The 21,433-nt window shown below is 34.6% G+C and overlaps 1 protein-coding gene across 1 annotated transcript; it reads right to left on the bottom strand.

Moving 5' to 3' along the window:
* Positions 1–2,627: 2,627 nt before the first annotated feature.
* On the bottom strand, positions 2,628–20,408 carry LOC134240362 (uncharacterized). The gene is given in 16 exon segments (XM_062722454.1): positions 2,628–2,704; positions 2,792–2,856; positions 4,427–4,442; positions 4,820–4,902; positions 6,570–6,588; positions 9,379–9,528; positions 10,135–10,296; positions 10,380–10,607; positions 10,610–10,780; positions 11,088–11,255; positions 14,377–14,805; positions 14,922–15,092; positions 15,415–15,852; positions 16,181–16,330; positions 16,948–17,205; positions 20,375–20,408. Coding segments are annotated over 16 exon segments (2,619 nt in total).
* Positions 20,409–21,433: the final 1,025 nt, after the last annotated feature.

The raw sequence follows: 21,433 nt of genomic DNA, 5'->3' as shown, positions 1-21,433 counted from the left end.
ATTGATGACTTATACAACTGCAAGGGATTGTTACAAGAAGACACAGATTAGACAAAAAGGAGGCCACCTAAGTATTTGTATCATGACCACGCAACTACTGTTCAACTTCTGCCTGTCAAGCTCCTCCCCAGGAATAAATTTAGGTCAGTGCAGAGGAGAAATGTATTTAACTAATTACAGATAAGCCCAGATAATAGCATCTATTTGTGTAGACAAAATAGATGTCTTTATTTTACAAGAAAAGTATATTTGAAGGGACCTATATACTAGTATATAGGTCCCAAGTATTTGTTATTTCAACGTTGGCTTTTAAGAGTCAGGTTTGGTTGACACATCAAGCGTTGTATATAAAAGTCAGTTTGTTCTTCACATTCCTTTCTCCTGAACGTTTCAAAGGTATAGACGCATAACAATTGCATGCAAAAAGCAAGAAATGTTGCTTTGTAATTTCAAAAAACCGCCCTCCCACCACATTTATTAGAATGTTCCTTCGTAAAGAATGATTTTCTGCTACTTGGTTTTGCTTTATTTTGCAGTGAAACAACTTTGATCTTCACGTCCGAGATGAATACCTTATACCCATAGAGAAAATATCATCCTGGTGCTGTCTAAAGGAGAAGTTAAAGTGAAAAATCTGCCACATGATGTCCACATCAAGTCCATTGCCAGCTGTAAGGATTGTGCGAAACATGCATTAAACTGTCTCTGTACAGTATGCGTACCGAATAGTGTTGCAAAATTGTAAAACTTACCATCGTTATGAAATCGAATTGGTAGCATTTAATCGATTATATGATTGATACTTTGAACTTAAAAGAAACCGTCGTGGCATTTTTTCAAGGAGAAGTCGCTAGTGTGAAGCGTCTGCGCACACCCAAGTCAGCTGATAACTGAATGTTTGTGTGGAAGTGTCACCTTGTTGAAATGCTAATGCTAGTGAAACACTAAGCTAATACGCTTACTTTTGGTGATAGTGATATATACATTAGAGCTGTACTACATCGTACAGGTTTGAAATATGAAAAATGTTGATATTTGAAGTTTGAGATGTTTGATCTATGAAGTTTGAGATATTATTGATATATGATGTACAAGATTTGATAAAAGAAGTTGATATGCTTGATATTAGGAGTTTGAGATATGACTTATTGATTGATTGATTGATTGATTTGAACAGTTTGTATGTGTACTGACCCTCCGCGGTTATCCCGGGACGGTTAGTTGATGTTTGAATTTGATGGGACTGCCCAATTGAAATGGCGTCCCACAATTTTGTATTTTCTTGTGCCACGGCCAATAATGGCCAATAAATAAGTATACATTCTTAATTGAGTTTTGTGTCATTTTCTCTGTATAAATAATAAAATACTGTAGTTAACTTTAAATTATTTAAAAAAAATTATACAAAATAATAAATAGATAAAGGTACGATTAACTGTATATCTGCATTATAATATTTTAACAAGAGGCCCATGGGCCACATCGCTCACCTAAGTAACTTTGGTAATGCAGTTCTTTACCAGATTTCCCCTCTTCTTATATCTATTGTGGCCCCTAGCCCCACCCCGTCTTGATTTTAATAATTTATATTCTACACTACCCTAAGATGTTTCCACTTAAGTTTCAGCTTTTTTGATCCACTGGTTCTTGAGAGGAAGAATTTTTAATGACCCCTTCCTATTTTTGTCTTTTCTTGATTATCTCCCCCTTGCTTCCACATAAGTGTCAGCTTTTATGGCCCACTGGTTCTTGATCCTGAGAAGAAGATTTTTAAATATTTTTCCTATATATTTCTCTGTAAAATTGGATTCCCCATTGTGGCCCCGTCCTACCCCCGGGGGTCATGATTTGAACAATTTAGAATCTATACTACCCCAGGATGCTTTCACATAAGTTTCAGTTTTCCTGGCCCACTGGTTCTTGAGAAGAAGATTTTTTAAAAAGATTTTTCCTACATATTTCTACGTAAAAATTAGATTCCCTATTGTGGTCCTGCCCTACCCATTGTGGCCCCGTCCTACCCCCGGGGGTCATGATTTTAACAATTTAGAATCTACGCTACCCCAGAATGCTTCCACATAAGTTTCAGCTTTCCTGGCCCACTGGTTCTTGAGAAGATTTTTTAATGAACCCAACCTATTTTTTGTCTTTTGTTGATAATCTGCCCTTAGGAGGGGACTTGGCCCTTTATTTTAACAATTTAAACTCCCCATTACCCAAGGATGCTTGGTACCAAGTTTGGTTAAAATTGGCACAGTGGTTCTTGAGAAGTTGAAAATGAGAAAAGTTCAGACGGACGGACGGACTATGGATAAAATGTGACCAGAAAAGCTCACTTAGAATTTAATAATTGTAATTGATCTAAGAATGTATTTCATGTCAGGCAACCATATATCACTTTTTTTATAATCTTCCCTTTGATTTTTTGTTTTGTTTTGTTTTGTTTGAAACTAATGATTAAATTTGTATCGTACCAAAATCTAAAGAATCGCCTAATTTTGAGTTAAAACACATGAATTTGAATAAAAGAAAGTACATTTTACATTAATTATGTGAATATTATATAATGTAAATTCATTGTTTACAATTATAGATACACGTACAAGCGAACGAAATATTTTTAGAGTCTAGTTAATGTCCACATAGCTGTGATAAAATCCTGTTTCTCTTTGAATCTGGACTGCTGCGGTTTCAGTTGCAGAAACTGTAATGAAAGTTTGAAGTAAACATATTCTGGGGAAAATGAACCATTAAATTTGAAATATCAACAATAAATTCTATTTCAATTTACCTCTTTCAAGAGGGGTCTCATATCCATTGTCTTCGACTCCAGATTGAGAAATTTCCTCCTTTGGTCTAAACAATAATTTAAAAAAAATATACATTTATTTTTGCAATGAAAATTATAGAGTAAATATCTGATTTTTCTTTCTTGAGTACATACTCTTTTATGAAGGTTTCAAAAAATCTTGACTTCTAATCAATGTCTATTTATGTGTAAGCAACATGCACATGAAAAGATACCACATGAGGTTAAATGCTACCATAAGTAAACACAATCAAAACCATTCCCTTTTAAAAAAGTCGAATTATTTTCCCTTTTTGATAACAATAACAACAGTATTAATTTCTTTTTCAAACTTTTTCAGTATATTGTATGCAACTTTTATTCTATTAGATAAGTAGGTAAAAATTCAAGGTGAGTAATATATTTCTTTTCGTTTTTAAAAAAGTAAAAAGATGTGCATCTCACAGTGGAATTGAAGCGCTTGATACACTAGACCAGCGATGCTTGCAAGTAGTGGGTATTTAAATTATATGTGATGTTGGTAATAATAAGTGGCACTATTTTGTTTATCGTAATAATTTGCAGACATTTGGTTTAGAGTATTTAAATCTTGCAATCGGTTATTGTAATCACTCGACAAAAGTTAGCCAACTACTTTCAAGTTTTTTTAAAATTCTTTTTGCTGTTTCAATTTTTAGATGTATTTTTCAGATAATGAATGAAATTTTTGTTGAATATTGCCACTAAACCTTACCGATTTCACCCATCAACAGCGGACTTTGGGAATATTTACCACTAGGAATCCTCCAACATTAACACATTTGGATGCTGATCGTGTCCTTCTACGGACGTGATTATCTTAAAGTTTGTACAACTTTGTTTTAATAAATGGCTAACTATGTCTTATCTTATCCTATATTCTGTGTTTGTTTTATTTTATATTAGAACAGGAAATGATTTATGTTCGACTGAGCGAAGCGAAAGAGAACATGAAAATCATTTGTTTCTTCGTTAAAGTTAAATTTCTCTAGAAGCAAATGAAATATCACTTTAAATCACGGGTATATTGTATTCCTAATTTTTTTACGGTTTATCTGTGTTCTAAGGTCCCTTAGATAATATATTATATATTTTTCAGTCTTGAATTTTTCTTTTCCTCAAGATAGAGGCATACACAAAACAAAAGAATACATATTGTATGCCTAAATTAAGTAAACATGAAATTTACTCGAAAATAAATATTCCCAATATCTAATTACTAAGGATATTTTTTTATTGTATTCATTGTGTTGTTGAGTTTGATAATGTAACACCTTTAATAATTTAATGTTGTTTAATGGCATTTTAAGCATCTAAACTGTATTCCAAATGAATCCATGGTTACTAACTTTCTACAATTATTTTCTTAATAATTCCTTTATACCGTTTTATCAGTGCTTTGTTTGATTTTGGTAACCATGCATACCAAAGTTTAAATGGTTACAGTCAATACAGAAGATGAGGAGTATCACGTATTCCCCATGCATGTACACTAGACAAAATTGCTATTGCACCATTTGTTATTCTTACATGTGAATTGAACATTTTCCTGATCGGCACTTGTATACAAATAATATTATGATAACACAGTTTACTTACCCTCTGTCAGAAGTACCTGAAAGCAAAAACAAAAACCACCTTCTATACTTACAATGTTTTTGATTCGTTTTTTTTTTCACAATTTTTTTTTATTTCCAGAAAAATTATAATTACCACAATGCATTATGAAAAATGCAACATACATGTACATTGTGCAAATGAAATAAATTCTTTGAAATATGAGATTTTCTGACAATGGCTGTGAATGCTTGGTATTCCTGTGCAAGGTATGTTTTCTATAAAGAGAGTTCAAAACCGCTTGGAGCACAATATGTATATTGATTTTTGTAGACTGAAACAAATATTTGGAATTCATTCATGCAGATTATTCTCTCGAATAAACTGCCGGTACTAGTACTTATAAAGTATATTTTTTCTTGTATATTTACCTACCTATGCTTGTATCCACAGTTTCATAAGTATGATCTTTAATTTCGCCAGATCCATCAATGCTGTCATAGTTACTGTGTGTCGTTCTATAATAAAAGGACTAAATTTGTCAACAGCTGCTTCGTGCTTCTCTAAAATATGAATGTTAGCTCCATATCTTATACATGTATAACATTAAAATGAAGCATATGGCGATATCAAACAGTATTCAAGCTCAAAAGACCATCAAACAATACAAAATAAGACCAAATTATACAGGGACCTCCAAATCATCAGAGGTGGGATCAGATGACATGGAGGAATGAGCATCCCCTGCCGACTGGTCTCAACTGCCGCTTGTTCCTTGTATTATTTTTCCACATAGATTTTATCTCATATCACACCAAGACCGCGTCAATGACGGTCAATATATCGGTTCGCATTTCATCGAATTAAAAAAAAAAGTTTTCAAATATCAATTTACACTTAAATATAAAATTAAAATAGATGAAGCATTTAAAGTTTGATCGCTGAAGTAAATTTGGTCGAAGAAAATACGAAATTTACATTTTATCTTTAAAAGCAACGAAAGGATACGATTTCGGGAGAGGGTGGGGATGTTTTCACACACTGTTTTGTTTGAAATTATTTTGAAACTATAAATAGATAATTGTCACAAGAGAAATAAATACATACAATTGTAGGTTAACTTTTAACAAGGACTGAAATTAAAATTTAAGAAGTAAAATTTACAATCAACAAAAAATAAATTTATAACCAGGTATGAAAATAGATGCATAATACATATATGGACTATAAACTTGGACTTGATATCTTTTAGAAAGTTTAACTTGAGACAAAACAAACTAGTAGTCAATATTTAATATATATTCATGAACTTACAAACTAGTACGTACTTCAGGGATTAAATGAATATTAAATGGACTAAATATAATTGCACTGCCAATGATGTTTTATCAAACTCAAATGGACTACATGCGACTCAAATAGAAAAAAAAGAAAAAAGATAAAGGCGGAATCAGGGGAGGGTCTTATATTCAAATATTCTTTACATTTGAGAACTTTTATAAATATAATTTTAAATAATTTTTATAAGCAAATTGTCATTTTCCAATTTGATTTTTCAACGCGTATTTGTAGATTCACAGCATATTGTTATCGTCCCAAGAGGCTTTAGAATTTCTTAAGGGAGGGTGTGTTGTACATTATTTATTTTCAAAAGATGTACGCAGTGCAATCACAATTGGTTTAATAACCATATTTTTCATACATATCTAATACATGTACCGATAATCTGATAGTTTCTTTACAAGAGCTCTGTACTGTAAACAATATAAATACAAATAGAACATACAATATTTTTGCAGGACATATGCCACATGTCAGGAAAAAATTAAACTCGTATATTTTTAATAAAACAAAATATGTTAATCGAGCTTACAACGATAATTGAAATGATGGCAAAGAAACAACAAAATCAAGAGAAAAACTTTTATATATCAATTTAAAAAAAACCAACTTCGATATTATGCACAAGAGTTCAGTGAAACAAAACAAGATGTGAGTAGAGCAAAAACTACTACTGGATTATGCTTCCTTTGAGAACATGCTGTATCTGAAGCAGTAGACAGCAATTATCACCAAGAGTTAATCGTATTAAGAAGTAATTATAGCAGTAGTTGTAGTAGACTGTAGCAGAAGTAATAAGTGTAGTACTCAAAAGTAAAGAAATCCACAAATACATATTCATTACCCTTCACGAATGTGTGTTTCTGTAATCATGTTGATAATATTTTAAGCATTGCAATAACAGAAAAGTCATCTTTTACATGTACGGTATGTTTATTGCGATTATTATCTTCAATGGTTTTTTTTATTTATTTATTTATTTATTCATTTTTTTTTGTGTGTGTGTGTTTCAAAACTATGTTTTTATCAGAAAATATGCTAGAAAATGTAATGACAAATTATTCAAATAACTACTAAAGACATTTCACATCTACTTTGCGATATTAATGATTTCAAATCGATGATTACGTGCTTATTTGCCAATAGTTTGCTTCGATTCAGAAATCGTTTTTATGTAGAGCTTGCTTTGTTTAATCGAATTTTACTTGGAAACCTTATCTCCATATGCAAATGATAGTCGTATATAGCTACATGAATAAGGAAAGTTCTCTATTGAAAAATTAAAGTTATCACCTTTATCACAAATCTTGTCTTGAGGTAATTATTTAGCGTCTTTTCTGATAAAATATCGAAAGATTTAACAGACTGTGTAGTATATTTTACTTTGAGTTCAAAGAAATAAAATACATGTACAGTGTCCTCGGTGTCATACATATAAGAAATGCTATTTTAATGTTATCCTTTAAATATAACTTAACTACCGCATAACGTGTAGATGAAAAAGATTTTGAATGTCTTTCAAAACATTATTAACATGTTTTTGTGCTCAGAAGAGATTTGTCAGATAACGTTGTATGTTGCAGATCATCTACTTGAACAAGAGAGATGTACGTACTTGGTTACTTTTTTGATGTAGTGACAATGTGACGTAGTATTTCAACAATAAGAGGAAAACTAACGGTAATTGCAGTACATGTAATTAAAACGCAGACATGGAGGACATGTGGCAAAAATTCCTTAGGAAGTATACGTTTAATATACAGGTAGTCGAACCCTCGGGTTTCAAGACATTAGCAGTTTAGTGTTTGATCCCCCCCCCAAAAAAAATCCTCTTAATTTATAAAAAAAAAATGACTACAAAGGCAATGTTCTTCAAAGCTTTTTGATAAACGTAATGACTTTCTCAATCGTCAACTTCCCTTACTTATGCAGCAATATATCTTTGTCACCTGCATACGGAGTCTAAATCTCTTAATTGATTTGATACGGAAGAGCATATTCTACATATGAACAATTTCTACAATGAGGTAAATTATTGACAAACAAGATAAAGAAACCAAAATACCAGCAGTCTCGTTTAAAGTCATCATTTCGTAAGTTCTATGGTCGATTCATTGACCTTGTCAGCAGATACAATTTATCACTAGCTGACTGACTTCTTTATACTTATTGTTAGTCCGTTATTTACACACTGAGTTGTACACGGATTTTTCGGGGGGGGGGGGGGAGGATTCAACATTACCTTGAGCACGTGGGGAGTGTGAGCGATTGCCAGGAGATGCTCACTCCTCCATGGCAATCACTCCTCCTGATCCCACCTCTGATGTTTTGGAGGTTTGTGTTTGCTCCGCTCCTATTTTGTGATGTTTAATTGACGTTTGAGATCGAATACTGTTCGTTAAACCCCTGTCACACCGGGGCTGCGTCCTCACGGCGACTGCACGGCGTCCTCAAAAAATGCAAAACGCAAAGGTGATCGCAGTAGAGTCTCCAACAGCGCCGTGACAACGCGGCGAGATCTCCACTGAATGCCGTAGGGTCGAGTAGGGTCTCCTAGAACGCCAGGGGACGGCGATCACTTTGGGCATGCACAAAGTACGCGCCGTGTGATCGCGGTCTGATAGGAACGCAGTAGAAACGTAGTATGATCGCCGTAACAACGCATTGAGATCTCCAACAACGTAGTGGGAACTCCGTACGAACGCCGTGAAGACGCACATGATCGCGGCACGAACGCAGTGATAGTAGACTGCGCTTCCAAGGAGACCTTCCGGAGATGTCGCGGAGTCCTTGGAGATGTCACTGCGTTTCTATAGCGTTTTTACGGCGCTTCTAATGAGATTTATCTTCTTGTGATTTTTTGGACTGCGATTACACGGCGACAGTTGTCACTGCGATCATTGCGTTCCCATGGGGTTTCTACAGCATCAGTTGGCGATCACAATGCGCTTTCACGGCGTTGCTAGAGCGTTTTCAGCAAGCTCACAAAACAAGAGCAATGGGATCATATTTGATCAGCAATAATTCCAACGTATTTGTTGCACTAGGAGCATTTAAATGAAAAAAAAAATGGAAGAGAAAACTACACCAGAACTTGTTCTGTTGTTTCACTTAAATTTTGTAGAAAACTTTTCAGTGTCTTTTAATATTTTTTTTTACATTCATAATGAAATCAAAGAAAATCTAACAACACATCTGAACCGATAAAATTGAAAAAAAGGAGTTTAATCATAAAACTATGAATAATTTAGTGCTAAATTTTTTTAAATAGCACTTTTAATTATTAAGAATATTTCTTGGCATGATTAGAAGTCTTTTCATCGTGTAACTTGAATCTTTAAACAAAAATGTTTTATATTCCTTCTGAATATATATCAATGAGTATAGAACGCATTGTAAACGTATTGTGAACGCAGCCAGAGCATTGAGAACGCCGTGAACAGGAGGTGAAAACTCCTAACGCGCCGTGAAAAATACGCGGAAGCGCAGTCAATCGGCGAGAGATCTCCGTGGGAACGCAGTAGAATGCCGTGAGATCGCCGTAGAATCTCGTCCGTCGCCGAAGATTTTTCTTTCAACGAGTTTCTGTATCATTATGCGTTCTCTCAAATTTGTAGCTTTTCATTTTCATTGAATAATAACCTAGTCTTTACCTTTATTCTTTGAATAGCTGTTTCGTCTATACAAAAAGACAAATATAGCCACTCCTGACATCATTACAACTATGAAAGCGACGACAATGACGACGATGATACTCCAGTGCATGCTAGAGGTCTGCTTCTTCTCATCAATGGTGCAATTGTCTATATAAGTAAAACTTCATAATTAATAATTCGATCATCAAAACTATGTCACAAAAACATTTTGCCAAAATACGTTGCTAAATATGCTTAAAAATCACATTTTTGAGACTTTAAAAAAAAAAATCAATACTTTTGAAGGTCTGTGAAATAGGAAATTTAATCAATCGTTTATAGTCATCATTTCGTAAGTTCTGTGTCGATACAATGACCTTATCTATCATTGAGTCAAAAGTTAACTGACGTTTTTCAAACTAATTTTTAGTCCATTTATATACACTGAACTGACGACGGAATTTCATTTTTTTTCTGACAATGAGGACATGACGGGTGTGACCGGTTGGCAGGGGATGCTCACTCCTCTATGGCACCTGATCCCATCTTTGATGTTTTGGAGGTCCGTGTTCGTTCTGCTTTTTTTTGGTATTGGTTATAGACTTTTGATCTTGAATACTGTTCGTCTTATCCATATGTTTCAAGTTAATATTTTTAATGCATTTGTCTATTTTTACTCAAAATTTAATTTGATATTCAAATATTTTTTTGAAAACAACTCATCCAAAACTTTGCATCTTAAACTCAAACTCTTGTGGAGAAGTTAATAAATACCTTGTGTGTGTTGCGGACTTTGATGACATGTAGTGATTTTTTCTTTCACTTTCTCTTTAATGTTGATCAAGTTATTGTACAAATCCACACTTGTATATTTCGTATAGTCACCACATGAACCGACAGACTCCTTATATTCAGTTTGGTACCTCGTTCCAATGTCTAAAAATAAGGTGCTTGAGATTACATGTAAGTACAAGTTATGCATCACATACATCCAAAATGTCTAACAAATATTGACTTACGAACGCCAAAAATTATATTGTCCCCACTTCTTCTGATGAGCCTTGCCGTTGTGACTGGATCACTGTAAAAAGGCCCAACGATAAAAACATAATAATTGACAGCATCCGCCCGATCTCCACCAGCAGCCGTGAACACGTTGTCACGAGCATGAATTAATCCCTTATCTACATAATGATAATTGCTAGACGTCTCTGAAATTCCTTCAATTGCCCTTTTGACGGCCTCGGGCTGGTATGAGCAGTAAGTCCAAACTCGGTTCTTGCTCCGTCATCAAATACCACAAAACCTACCCTGACGCCAGTTGAAGAAATCGGTAGATCCTCGACTAACTCTGCCACAAATCTTTTAATGAAGCGAAGATTAAAATTTTCAACGATGAAAACTATGTCGAGCTTGCAAGCTGAAAAAATACAATGTCTTATAATACTGCAGAATGAATATTTTGATAATACATAATACTGTAAACCAACTTTTATTCGCGACGACTTTATTTCGCGATTTACCGAGAGTAAACTAGTTCGCGACGATTTATTTTCGCGATCAAGCCTTTTTGGAACTGTTTTAGTAGAAAAAGAGACTTTAAGGACGCGTTCGCGGCGAGAAATATTCGCGATGACGAGGCTCTCGCGAACGTCGCGAAAATTTCTCGCACGCGAATAAAAGTTGGTTTACAGTATACATTATAGCACCATGACACCCAGACATACCTACTGACGTAGGACCAGGAAAAGCAGACGTTGGGCAGACAGCGATTTTTGTAAGAACGGTGTTAAATTGTGTAGCTAGGTCTGCTGGGGAGGTTGCCTCGACGTATCTAGCAGTACTTCCAGCGGCGGACTTAAGATCATTGGCCAAAGCCGTGGTTGGGGAAATACCTAAGTCAGAATTTCAAAAGTAAGTTACATTGGAGCATGCCTCGTATATGCAAGTCTATCTTTGTAGTCGTCGATTGTTTTTATGATATTTAATGCCAGAGAAAAAATTTCCATGAATTTACATTTACCCTGGAAATAATATTGTTACTTCATATTTCGGGTACTTTCACCGCGACCACAAAATAAGGAATGCTATGTTTATGATTTTGTGTTTTATTGCATTGCACTCGTATAAATTATACAATATTCTTTATCCTATTATAGTATTATTAAGATAATGAGTGGTACGAATAAGGAAGGAATTTTTTTCCATAGTAAACAGTCAAACCTTTTACAAATAAAGTAAAGCACAATAAATCAAAGTATAGTTAATGATAGATTGCATAATAAACTAATTAATCTACTGTTGTAATTTCTTTAAGATTTGAGTTAAAGGTAACGAAAAAGTTATTAATATTATCCTATGGTTACAAAAAAAAAAAACCAAATTCAATTCAGCAAGAATCATTTACAAATTTATGTTCATACAAGTCGACATTAAGATCTAATCGACTTTCATTAAACAGATATGTTAATTAGTTTTTGGTTTATTACAAACTAGAAATGTACTAGATTTTCATATTTAATTAAATGATTTTTAGGATACATAAAAATTTGTCTCCACTAAAAAAAACAGCCTTGAGCTTTCGTATCTTTTTCTCCTGAATTGTCCTATTTTTCTTAATATTTACGTATGATGATGAACACGCATACAAAGATTTGTGAAGATTTTCATTGATATATAATTTTTAAAATATGTGAAATACTGTCTTCAATAAGATATAGAGAAAGACACCATCCATTTTTTACTACATGCATTTCACTGCGCTGTAAAAAGACAAACAAGCATGTTAATATTGATTGATTGATTGTGTATTGATTAACGTCCCTCTCGAGAATTTTTCACTCATATGGAGACGTCACCTTATGCCGGTGAAGGGCTTCAAATTTAGACCTATACTCGGCACTCAGGGCCATTGAGCAGTGAGGGTTCTTTATCGTGCCAGCGCCTACCGTGACAAGGGACCTACGTTTTTAAGGTCATATCCGAAAGACCCGTGACTTTCACTTCTAGTGCCAAGTGCTTGGCGAAGGAACAGTCACTACCTTTGCTTACGTCTTAGGTATGACGCGGCGCCGCGAACGAGAATCGAACCCGGGCCTCTCGATCACGAAGCGAACGCTCCACCACTAGGCTACTGTGACCGGTCAAGCATGTTAATATTTGCGTGGACCCTGAGGTCCATGGAGTAAATAGATAAGCGAGGTTAAACCGGATGCCATGGACAAACGTTAGGCCACGCATGTGCGTGAAAGCTAGAGAGTTCGCCTTAGGCATTAGGCAACTTGCCCGTAGAATAATTCGCCCTATTTGAATTAGAATATGCTATTCATTATATATATCGTACTTATATATACATTGGCTGATCCGAGTTTCTCTCTTATACATATACTTTTATATACAAACTAAACATTGGTTCTAAGACACAAGCATTTTAATATGTAGTAAGAATCGAATTTGCGGTGCCAGAATTTGCAGTATATAGATTCATGTAACTTAACAACTTGAATAAGAAACGACTACAGTAGTTCTAACTTTTAAAAAATAGGACGAGTTTTCACCTGCATTATTTCTGTGCATCAAGACTCGCAAAATATTTGATATTTCACCAATCAAAATACCTTTTGAAAGAGGAACGGTTTTTAATGTGTGGGATTGGGGGGGGGGGGTCCAAGCCATTATGGATTACATATATATCCATAAAAAATAGGTCGATTTTTTAAACTGACAAAACTAAAGGCTAATCGGAGAAAAAATTAACAATTTTGCTTTGAGACTACAATCAGTCATAAGTAGCCCTGTGGGGATCCGGGTTAGAATAGGTCCTCAGTATCCCCTTGCTTGTCGTAAAAGGCGACTAAATGGGGCGGTCCTTCGGATGAGACCGTATAAACCGAGGCCCCGTGTCACAGCAGGTGTGGCACGATAAAGATCCCTCCCTGCTCAAATGCCGTAAGTGTAAGAGCAGCCCTTCACCGGCAATTGTGACGTCTCCATATCAGTGAAATATTCTGGAGAGGGACGTAAACAGTATACAATCACCAGGGGGCGGATCCAGAAATTTTTGAAGGGGGGGGGTTCCAGGTCGGTGCCCCCAGCACTCATGCATTGAATCACACCAAGGCCATTTCAAGTCTGTAGCTACATTTATAAGAAGGAGGACCTCCAAAAAGAGTTGTCAAGGAAAAAAAAAGAACCCTATGCACCACTCTCTAAAATCTTTTTTGGGGGGAGTGGAGTAGAGGGGGATTCCTGTAACTTTTCTGTTCGGTACATAACTTTTAAATGCTTGAATCTGCATATTTTCTGGCAAAAAAAAAATGTGGAGGAAGCTACCAAATCAAAAAATTAATTAGAACTTCAGCAAAAGTGTTCTCAGAAAAAATGAGCCCCCTCCATCTGCATACTACGGGAACATTTTAAACCTTTCTCTTCCTTGATTAAAAATACCTTATGCATACTTCTAAAAGTTATTTACTTCTGAAGATGGTCCAAAAATGGTATATCTAAAGTTCCCCTGAATCTTCCTTGCATGTTACTTGTGGGTGGTCGGAGATCTTAGCTGGGGTTGGGAAGGCACAGGAAGGAAAGCAAATACGCGAAAATCTACAAATCTAGCGAGCAGAAAGGACAGAGATTTTTCATTTTTTCAAATTATTAGAGGATAAATATCTATATTACAGGAAAAAATATCTCTCTCTATCTCTCACTCTATATTTCTCTCTCTTTTTCTCTGTGTGTACAAACATAAGGGGGGGGGTGAGTCCAACCCCCGGAACCCCCCTCTGGATCCGCCAATGATCAATCAATCAGTCATAAGTAGGCAGATCATTGTAGAAAATGTGTACAAACCTACATGAATAATCACTACACCTAGAAATTTTCTTAAATTGAATCTCGGTTAGAAACACATGCATATGGTCCACGTATTGCAGTCCTTTTTTAAAGGACAGCAACTTGTTAGAAACATTAAGATACATTTTCTTTAAAAAAAAAATGTATCAAAGGTCATTTCCTTACCAATTCCGAACACCTGATTTTTTGCCAGCTGTCGTATACTGGTTCCGATATCTGCACCGGCATGTGTAGGGCCTGATTTACCAACAATAACAAAATATTTATATGCTTGAAATCTGTTTCCATTTGACAATTTAACAAAATCGTAAAATGCAACACGTAATGCCTCGGCCAGGTTAGTTGTAGTAAAGGCGAATGGTATTCTTAATGCCGTAATTGCGGTGTCCAACGATGCCGCTGTAGTATAAACGTTAAACTTGAAATTCTGGTCGATAGCATTATCATAGGATATCAACCCAACTTGTATATTACTGGTTGAAATTTGCATAGTCCTCACCAAATCACCAATAACCGATACTAATTCAGAGTAAATAGAAGAGGTGTATGAGGAAGCCTCTATAATAAACAGGATGTCTATCTTGCAGGTTGAAACTGGAAAAGGAAAAAAAAAACAAAAAAAGACTTGAATTTATATTCTTGTTAGAAATCAAACTTAAAATCAACTTGCTCAAGTATAAGACAAATAAGATAAATATTTGCATACTGACCGGAACAGACAAGTGGGTATCCCGTCCAGAACTTTCCGTAACATGTTCGCTGTGTGTTCCCAGCAACCTGTTTGTATCCTGAGTTACATGCGTAAGTGCTGACTCCATTACAACTTGTAGCACTTGTGGAAACGTTCACGTTGCCGTTTAATTCATGGGTACAGGAAACATCTAGAAAAATATTGAAAAATCAAATTATTGTTTTACGCTATGAATTAGGAATTAACTTTTTTTCAATAAACATATGGCATGGTATTAACACATCTATTTACATGTACATTTCAAAAGTTAAAAATGTGTACATCTCTAATAGATAGGTAGAAAGAATTGGTTGCCTAAATTAATGTGTCGATTAATATGAATTGATGACTAGATGACATTTGAGCTATGCTCGACGCCATAAAATTTCTCTAATATTTTAGAGTATGTTTATTTTCTTTAAAAAAAGATTAAGGGCTCAATTTTTAGATGTTTTTGATTTGTTTTTACCTACCGTTAGGGAACCTCCATTGACCTGAAGACCCCCATCCTGTTTTGATCCAGATATACCTGACATCGTGTCTCGGGGAATGTGTACAGTTCAGTTTGACACTGCTGCCGACTGTCGTACCTATGCCCATTTGGATTGTGGTCCCAGACCAAGAAATCCAGAAATTGTCGTACCAGGATTGACTTAGAAGTACTTGATAATGTTCATCACACTGAGTTCCATCGATCCTGAGAACAGACTTAGTGTTACTCCATCCGGCAATGATGAATTCATAGTATGAACCACTAGAGGAGTTGGCATGGCTATTCAGCATCAAGTGAAGGTCATTGTTAGCCCTCGCTCTAAAAGTAAAGGATGCCCTCCCTAAGGCAAGGAAACAACTTGTTGATAGCGGGTAATAGGTCTGATCACTGGGTGTAGATCTGGCGAATTCTGAGGATGCTGTTAAAAATCAATTCAAAAAATGATGCAACTTTTTTTCGAAAAGTTTCAGAAAGATTTAAGTAGGAAGTTCTCTCTTCGGTCTTGCTTAAAATTGTATCTACATGTTGCTAATTCATCGCATTAACCCCCCAAAACAGAACTAATTGTACAATATTGTATTCTGTATTTTCCTAAAATTATATCAACATTTTTTCATCTCTAAGCCTTGGTAGTTTATAGTTTTGCAAAGCTATTTAAAGTAAATTTACTTGCAATAAACTTCAATGAGTAAATTAAATTCAGTTGACTAATTTCATTAATCTATGCAACCAAATAATGTACTTACAATTACAGCCATATCTTAGGCAGCCCATTGATTGTGAGGGAGCTGTTCCACATCCTCCCCCTGGCCTGACACAAGATCTGTATCTCACTATTGACTGAGTCGAGCAGTCACCGGGACAGGACGACCACGATCCCCAATTTCCCCATATTGCTGAAAGTAATTCAAAATTGACGGTGTTTTTATGGAGACAGGTACGCAGATATTGACGATAGAAAAAAAAAAACAAAAAACAAATCTGAAACAATTGTATTATTACTTTCATTTTTATGTAAAAAATGACCTCAGGGTGTACACCTCAAAGGCGTCGGAAGCAAATTGAAAGTGGGGGGGTGTAATTGAAAGTGTGGGGAGGGGGGCTAAACCAACAAAAAAATGTAAACCCCAATTTTCAATACATAGAAAATGTCTATCTTTTCAAAAAAAAAGTGTGGGGGGGGCTAGTCCCATCTAGTCCCCCCCCCCGGGTTCCGAGGCCAATACACCTCCTGATACTCTAACGATTACTTTTTCGCTAAATATTGATCTATTATTTTAGTGACTTCAATTAAAAGATTCATGGTGTTATACAAAACATGTAGACATAAAAAAATTTCAGTAAATTTAATTAAATCCAAGATATTGTGCTTCTTTTCATCATATAAGGCTACATCATAAATTTCCATTCCGCTGTTTATGAGTCGATGCAGTTTAAAAAAAAATCTTGAACTTAAAAACACTGAAATTTCTGTAACTATAAAAAAAATAATAGGAAAAGAAGTGATATTTACAGTAGCAACTGTAAGACCACACCAGGTCTTTAGTACACCCTGAACATGGATCTCCTCCCAGCCAGGAGTTGGTGGCATATATAGTACAGGAACCTCCGATAGGGTAATTACAGTTAGAATCCATTTGGGAATGAACATTTAGACTACCACTGCAACCCCAAGTCCCCGGACATTTCCAGGACCCAGACGTGATATCCAGGTAGTACCCTGCTGAGCATGATCTGCTAGTGGAACTCCCCTGCGGTGTTGTAATACAGTCTGAAAAGTGATCAGTATCCCTTAGTGCATAAGTTAATCATTTAGAAAGAACATATGGAAATAACAAATATAAAATTTCTCATTCATGATTATAAACACTGATTTAATGAAACATATGGAGATGACGAATAGTATTCAAGATCAAAATTCCATAAAAAAAATACAAAATCGAAGCAGAGCAAACACGGACCTCCAAAACATCAGAGGTGGGATCAGATGCCATGGAGGAGTGAGCATCCCCAGTCGACCATTCACACCCGCTGTGTGCTCCTTGTCATGGTCTTGAAATAACAGAAAATCCGTCGTCAATTCAGTGTTTAAATAATGAACTAACAATTAGTATGAAAAACGTCAGTCAGCATTTGACTCAATGATAAATTGTATTTGCTGACAAGGTTATAAATGGTATTGAAAATGGAACATACGAACTGATGAATTTAAACATGACTGCTGATATTGTTGTTTCATCAACTTGTTGGTCAATAATATACCTCGTTTTAGAAATTGTTCATAGGTATAACCTGCTCTTGCGTATCGAATCAACTGAGATATATACACTCCGTATGCAGGTGTTGAAGGTAAATTGCTGCATAAGGGACCAGGCAAAATTTATAACAATGATGGGACCGGAACAAATAGGCATGGGACAATGAGTTTTTCATTGAAGAAAATCATTGGGCTAAAACGTTTTTAGCATTAAATACCCATGGGACACAAACTTTTTTTCCAATAATTTACAAGAGAAATATTCATTGAATTAAAAAATATTGGTTCTTTTTAAAAAGAATTCTTTAAAAACAAGAGGCCCATGGGCCTTAAAGGTCACCTGAGTATCATACGACAACTTTCCAACAATTCACTTTGATTCATGTTTTAAACCAGTGGCCATGAAATTTACAATACTGAAAGATGCACCATTGCTTATCATAATTATACACTCAGCATGCTTACTTTGGTTACTAATACCCAAATGTAAATCAGAGTAACAGAAAGAAAATGCATTTCCACTTTTATCAGTTGTGCACCCCATCCCACATGAACCACTGACCCTGGGGCCACGCCTTTCAAATTTTGGAAATTTTATAAATTTTATTTCATCATGTTGTTGATTAATACCAAAGTCCAGATTTCAAAGCATTAAATTAATTTCAGACTATGCCCCCTCCCTCAAGTACCTCTGTCACAGGGACCAGGAAATTAGCCATTTTTGGAAGAAGCAGCTTTCTTCGTCATAAATATATACTAAGATCATTGGCATAATACCCAGGAACAAAGGAAAAGATTTTCAAAGAATTCTTGCATTTTCACTATATAAACACAAGAAGCCCGGACCCAGGGGCCTGAAATTCACAAATCTCAAAGATGCATCCTTTCTCCTCATAACTATGTACATAGTTCATTGGTTTCATACATGTACCCAGGTGCAGAAAAGAAGATTTTTAAAGAATTTATGCATTTTCACTATATAATCATGCAAAAGAGCCCCACCCTAACACCAGAACCCCCAACCCAGGGGCCATGAATTCTGTTTGCTCAAATTCTGCTTCGTATGAATGCAAAAATAGGTCTGCTAATAATGGAGTGCAATTGGTACCCATGGGATTGTTGGAAGAGCTGGTTTCCAAAAACAGTATAGATAATGTCAATCAGAAACTCAAGCATCTTTTTAATGTCATCTTCAGAGTATTTGTGAATACAATCAGAATGTTTTTAACAAAATGATTTTGCAAGTGATCAATGAAAAGGTAAGTAAATTTACTAGATCCATTTTATTGAAAGAGCAGCTGTCAATGATATCTAAAAGTCTGGACTTCAATTAAGCATTGAATTAATATTTTTGGCTGTCTTCGGTCTTATAACACACCTGGCCGTTCCGACAAATTGAATACCGCGCGTTAGCGCGGTATGATAAATTTGTCGGCACGGTCAGGTGTGTTATAGGACCAAAGACAGCCAAAAATATTAATTCAATGCTTATATTTACATTCTCTAATTTTCCTTCTTCATAATTGCTTATTTCGTTAACATTTAATGTGAATTTAGCGCCCTTCAAAACTAACTTGGTTAATAGACGTAAGAGCCGTTTGTGACGTCAAATGATGTTAAGTGACGTTGCAAAGTTAAATTACGAAAACAAACATTGCGATTAAAAAAGTGACAAATTAATTCTTAACGCACATTACGTAAATTTCTACATTAATTTTTCAGGGTTGTAGTTTTTCATTAAATTGAAATAAAACATTTTACATTTTGGTGTTTCTCGAGTATTGAAAATGCATATAGTTCCTACTGTGTATTCTAACGCGCGGTGACAAGGTTTCGCGTGTGTTATAGAAATTTGAACGTCGTGGATTTCTAATGGACTTGATAAGGAAAAGTATACTGAATGTAAATATTTTATCGTGGGGTAATGGTTGTGTAAAATTTTGAAAAGTCGTAAGTTTTTAAGCTGTTTCTCCTTCACTACTGTTTATTAAATATCTTAGTGAGGAGTAAAGAAAGAGGCTTGGTTGGTTGAGCATTTACTGGAACCCGTAATGTTGTCTTTGTTTGTAAGGGTTTGATGACGTTTCGGAATCCAATATACATATGGTAATTCAAAATCACAAATCTGGCTACTCTCAGAAAAATCGGGGCTACTCCCTGACACAACTCCCTCATGAATATTTATTAACATTTAAAATGAACAGTGGACGGCTATAAAATGAACTGCTTATCTTTGTTGTTGGACGTTCTCACACACAATTGGCTTAACACAAGGAGAGTACCAATTAACGTGGAAACATTTTTCTTTTAAATTTATTCAACATTTGAGAGAAAAAATAATTATATTACCATTTCTATCTTTTGTTTTAAATCACTCTTTTAATGATATTTGGAAATCGGTTACAATTTTATCATACTATAATGTATGGAACTGAAACCTTATGACAATATTTTTAAGTATAAAAGCTTTTCAATTAAGATATCTGTCGACAATATCTATACCTAACAAAAAACTGATTGAACAAAAATAATTATCAATCTGAAGATTCATAGCCGTGTTGCTTACATTTTGATTGCCCTTTATGCAGTGCTTTAACAGATTAATAACACCGACTTGTAACCGTCATTTCATGATACATTCTGATATACTTCTGTTATCAATAAATATTGTAAATGTACTTACCGATTTCTCGTACAGGGAGAACAGTTAATATCATAGAGCAAAACAATATCCTCATAATTCTTAATTTAATTCCAGATTTATTTTTCAAAATATTCATATGCGCCAATCCCAGTAAAATAACCAGACCAATTTAACATGCTCATAAAGATAGGATAATTGACATATATACATGTACAAACAAATACTTATATAAGAACGAGTATCTATGTACCTAATTTAAAGTTATGGATTGTAAAACTCTATCTAGCGTAATTAAATCAGTAACATTTTAGTTCTGTAATATATTTAAAGTTTAAGCTTGAATGCCTAAATATATATAAACACGTAATCGTTTTGTTTAAAAAAGAACAATCATTTTTTTTTACTTTGACATTTATACCGTTTAACGAGCAAAAACATATCAGCCTGTCGTTGTCTCTTTTAAAAATACTATGTGCATTCAACCATAAAAAGTTTTAGTTTATATACAAAAAATAATAATCCTTTAAAATGAACACTATATATCTTAATAAAAAATTATCTAGGACTTCCATTTGATTTAAGTGTAGAAAGACGAATGGTTTCAATTCATTGTTCTCATAATACACTGTATTTAATATTGATTAAATATTATTATATGATTTCCAAACTAAGTCAATCATGATGATCATGAATTGTGGTTCACAGGATAAGAGAGAAAGGACCCAGGATTGTATCTTTCACTGTCAGACACTGACTATGGATAAAGTGTAATCATTTATCAAACTGAGATCTAGTCAAATCAAGTATTGAAAATATGATTTTCTGATAGCATGAACTCTTTAAAAACTAATTCTAGTATCTAAATGTGACTTTTATTTTTACCAATTCATATTGAAGACTGTTGTAATGTATGGGAATTACACATCTAAACCTTTTATTTTTCATCTAATTTTTTACAACCCCCTATAAATTACACAGATATCCAGATGCTGGATTTAATGTTATTATTTAACTTTCCTGGAATTGTAAATACATTTTGTTTGTGTATGTATCATGTTTAATTTTGAATTTAAAATTGGTCTCAATAAGACCCCCAAT

This window comes from Saccostrea cucullata, unplaced genomic scaffold (genome assembly GCF_032062105.1).
Source record: "Saccostrea cucullata isolate Sc308-1 unplaced genomic scaffold, CSIRO_AGI_Scuc_v1 ctg3470, whole genome shotgun sequence".
Classification (NCBI taxonomy): domain Eukaryota; kingdom Metazoa; phylum Mollusca; class Bivalvia; order Ostreida; family Ostreidae; genus Saccostrea; species Saccostrea cuccullata.
Note: the sequence above shows the minus strand (reverse complement) of the source record. Positions and strands in the feature narration are given on the sequence as shown.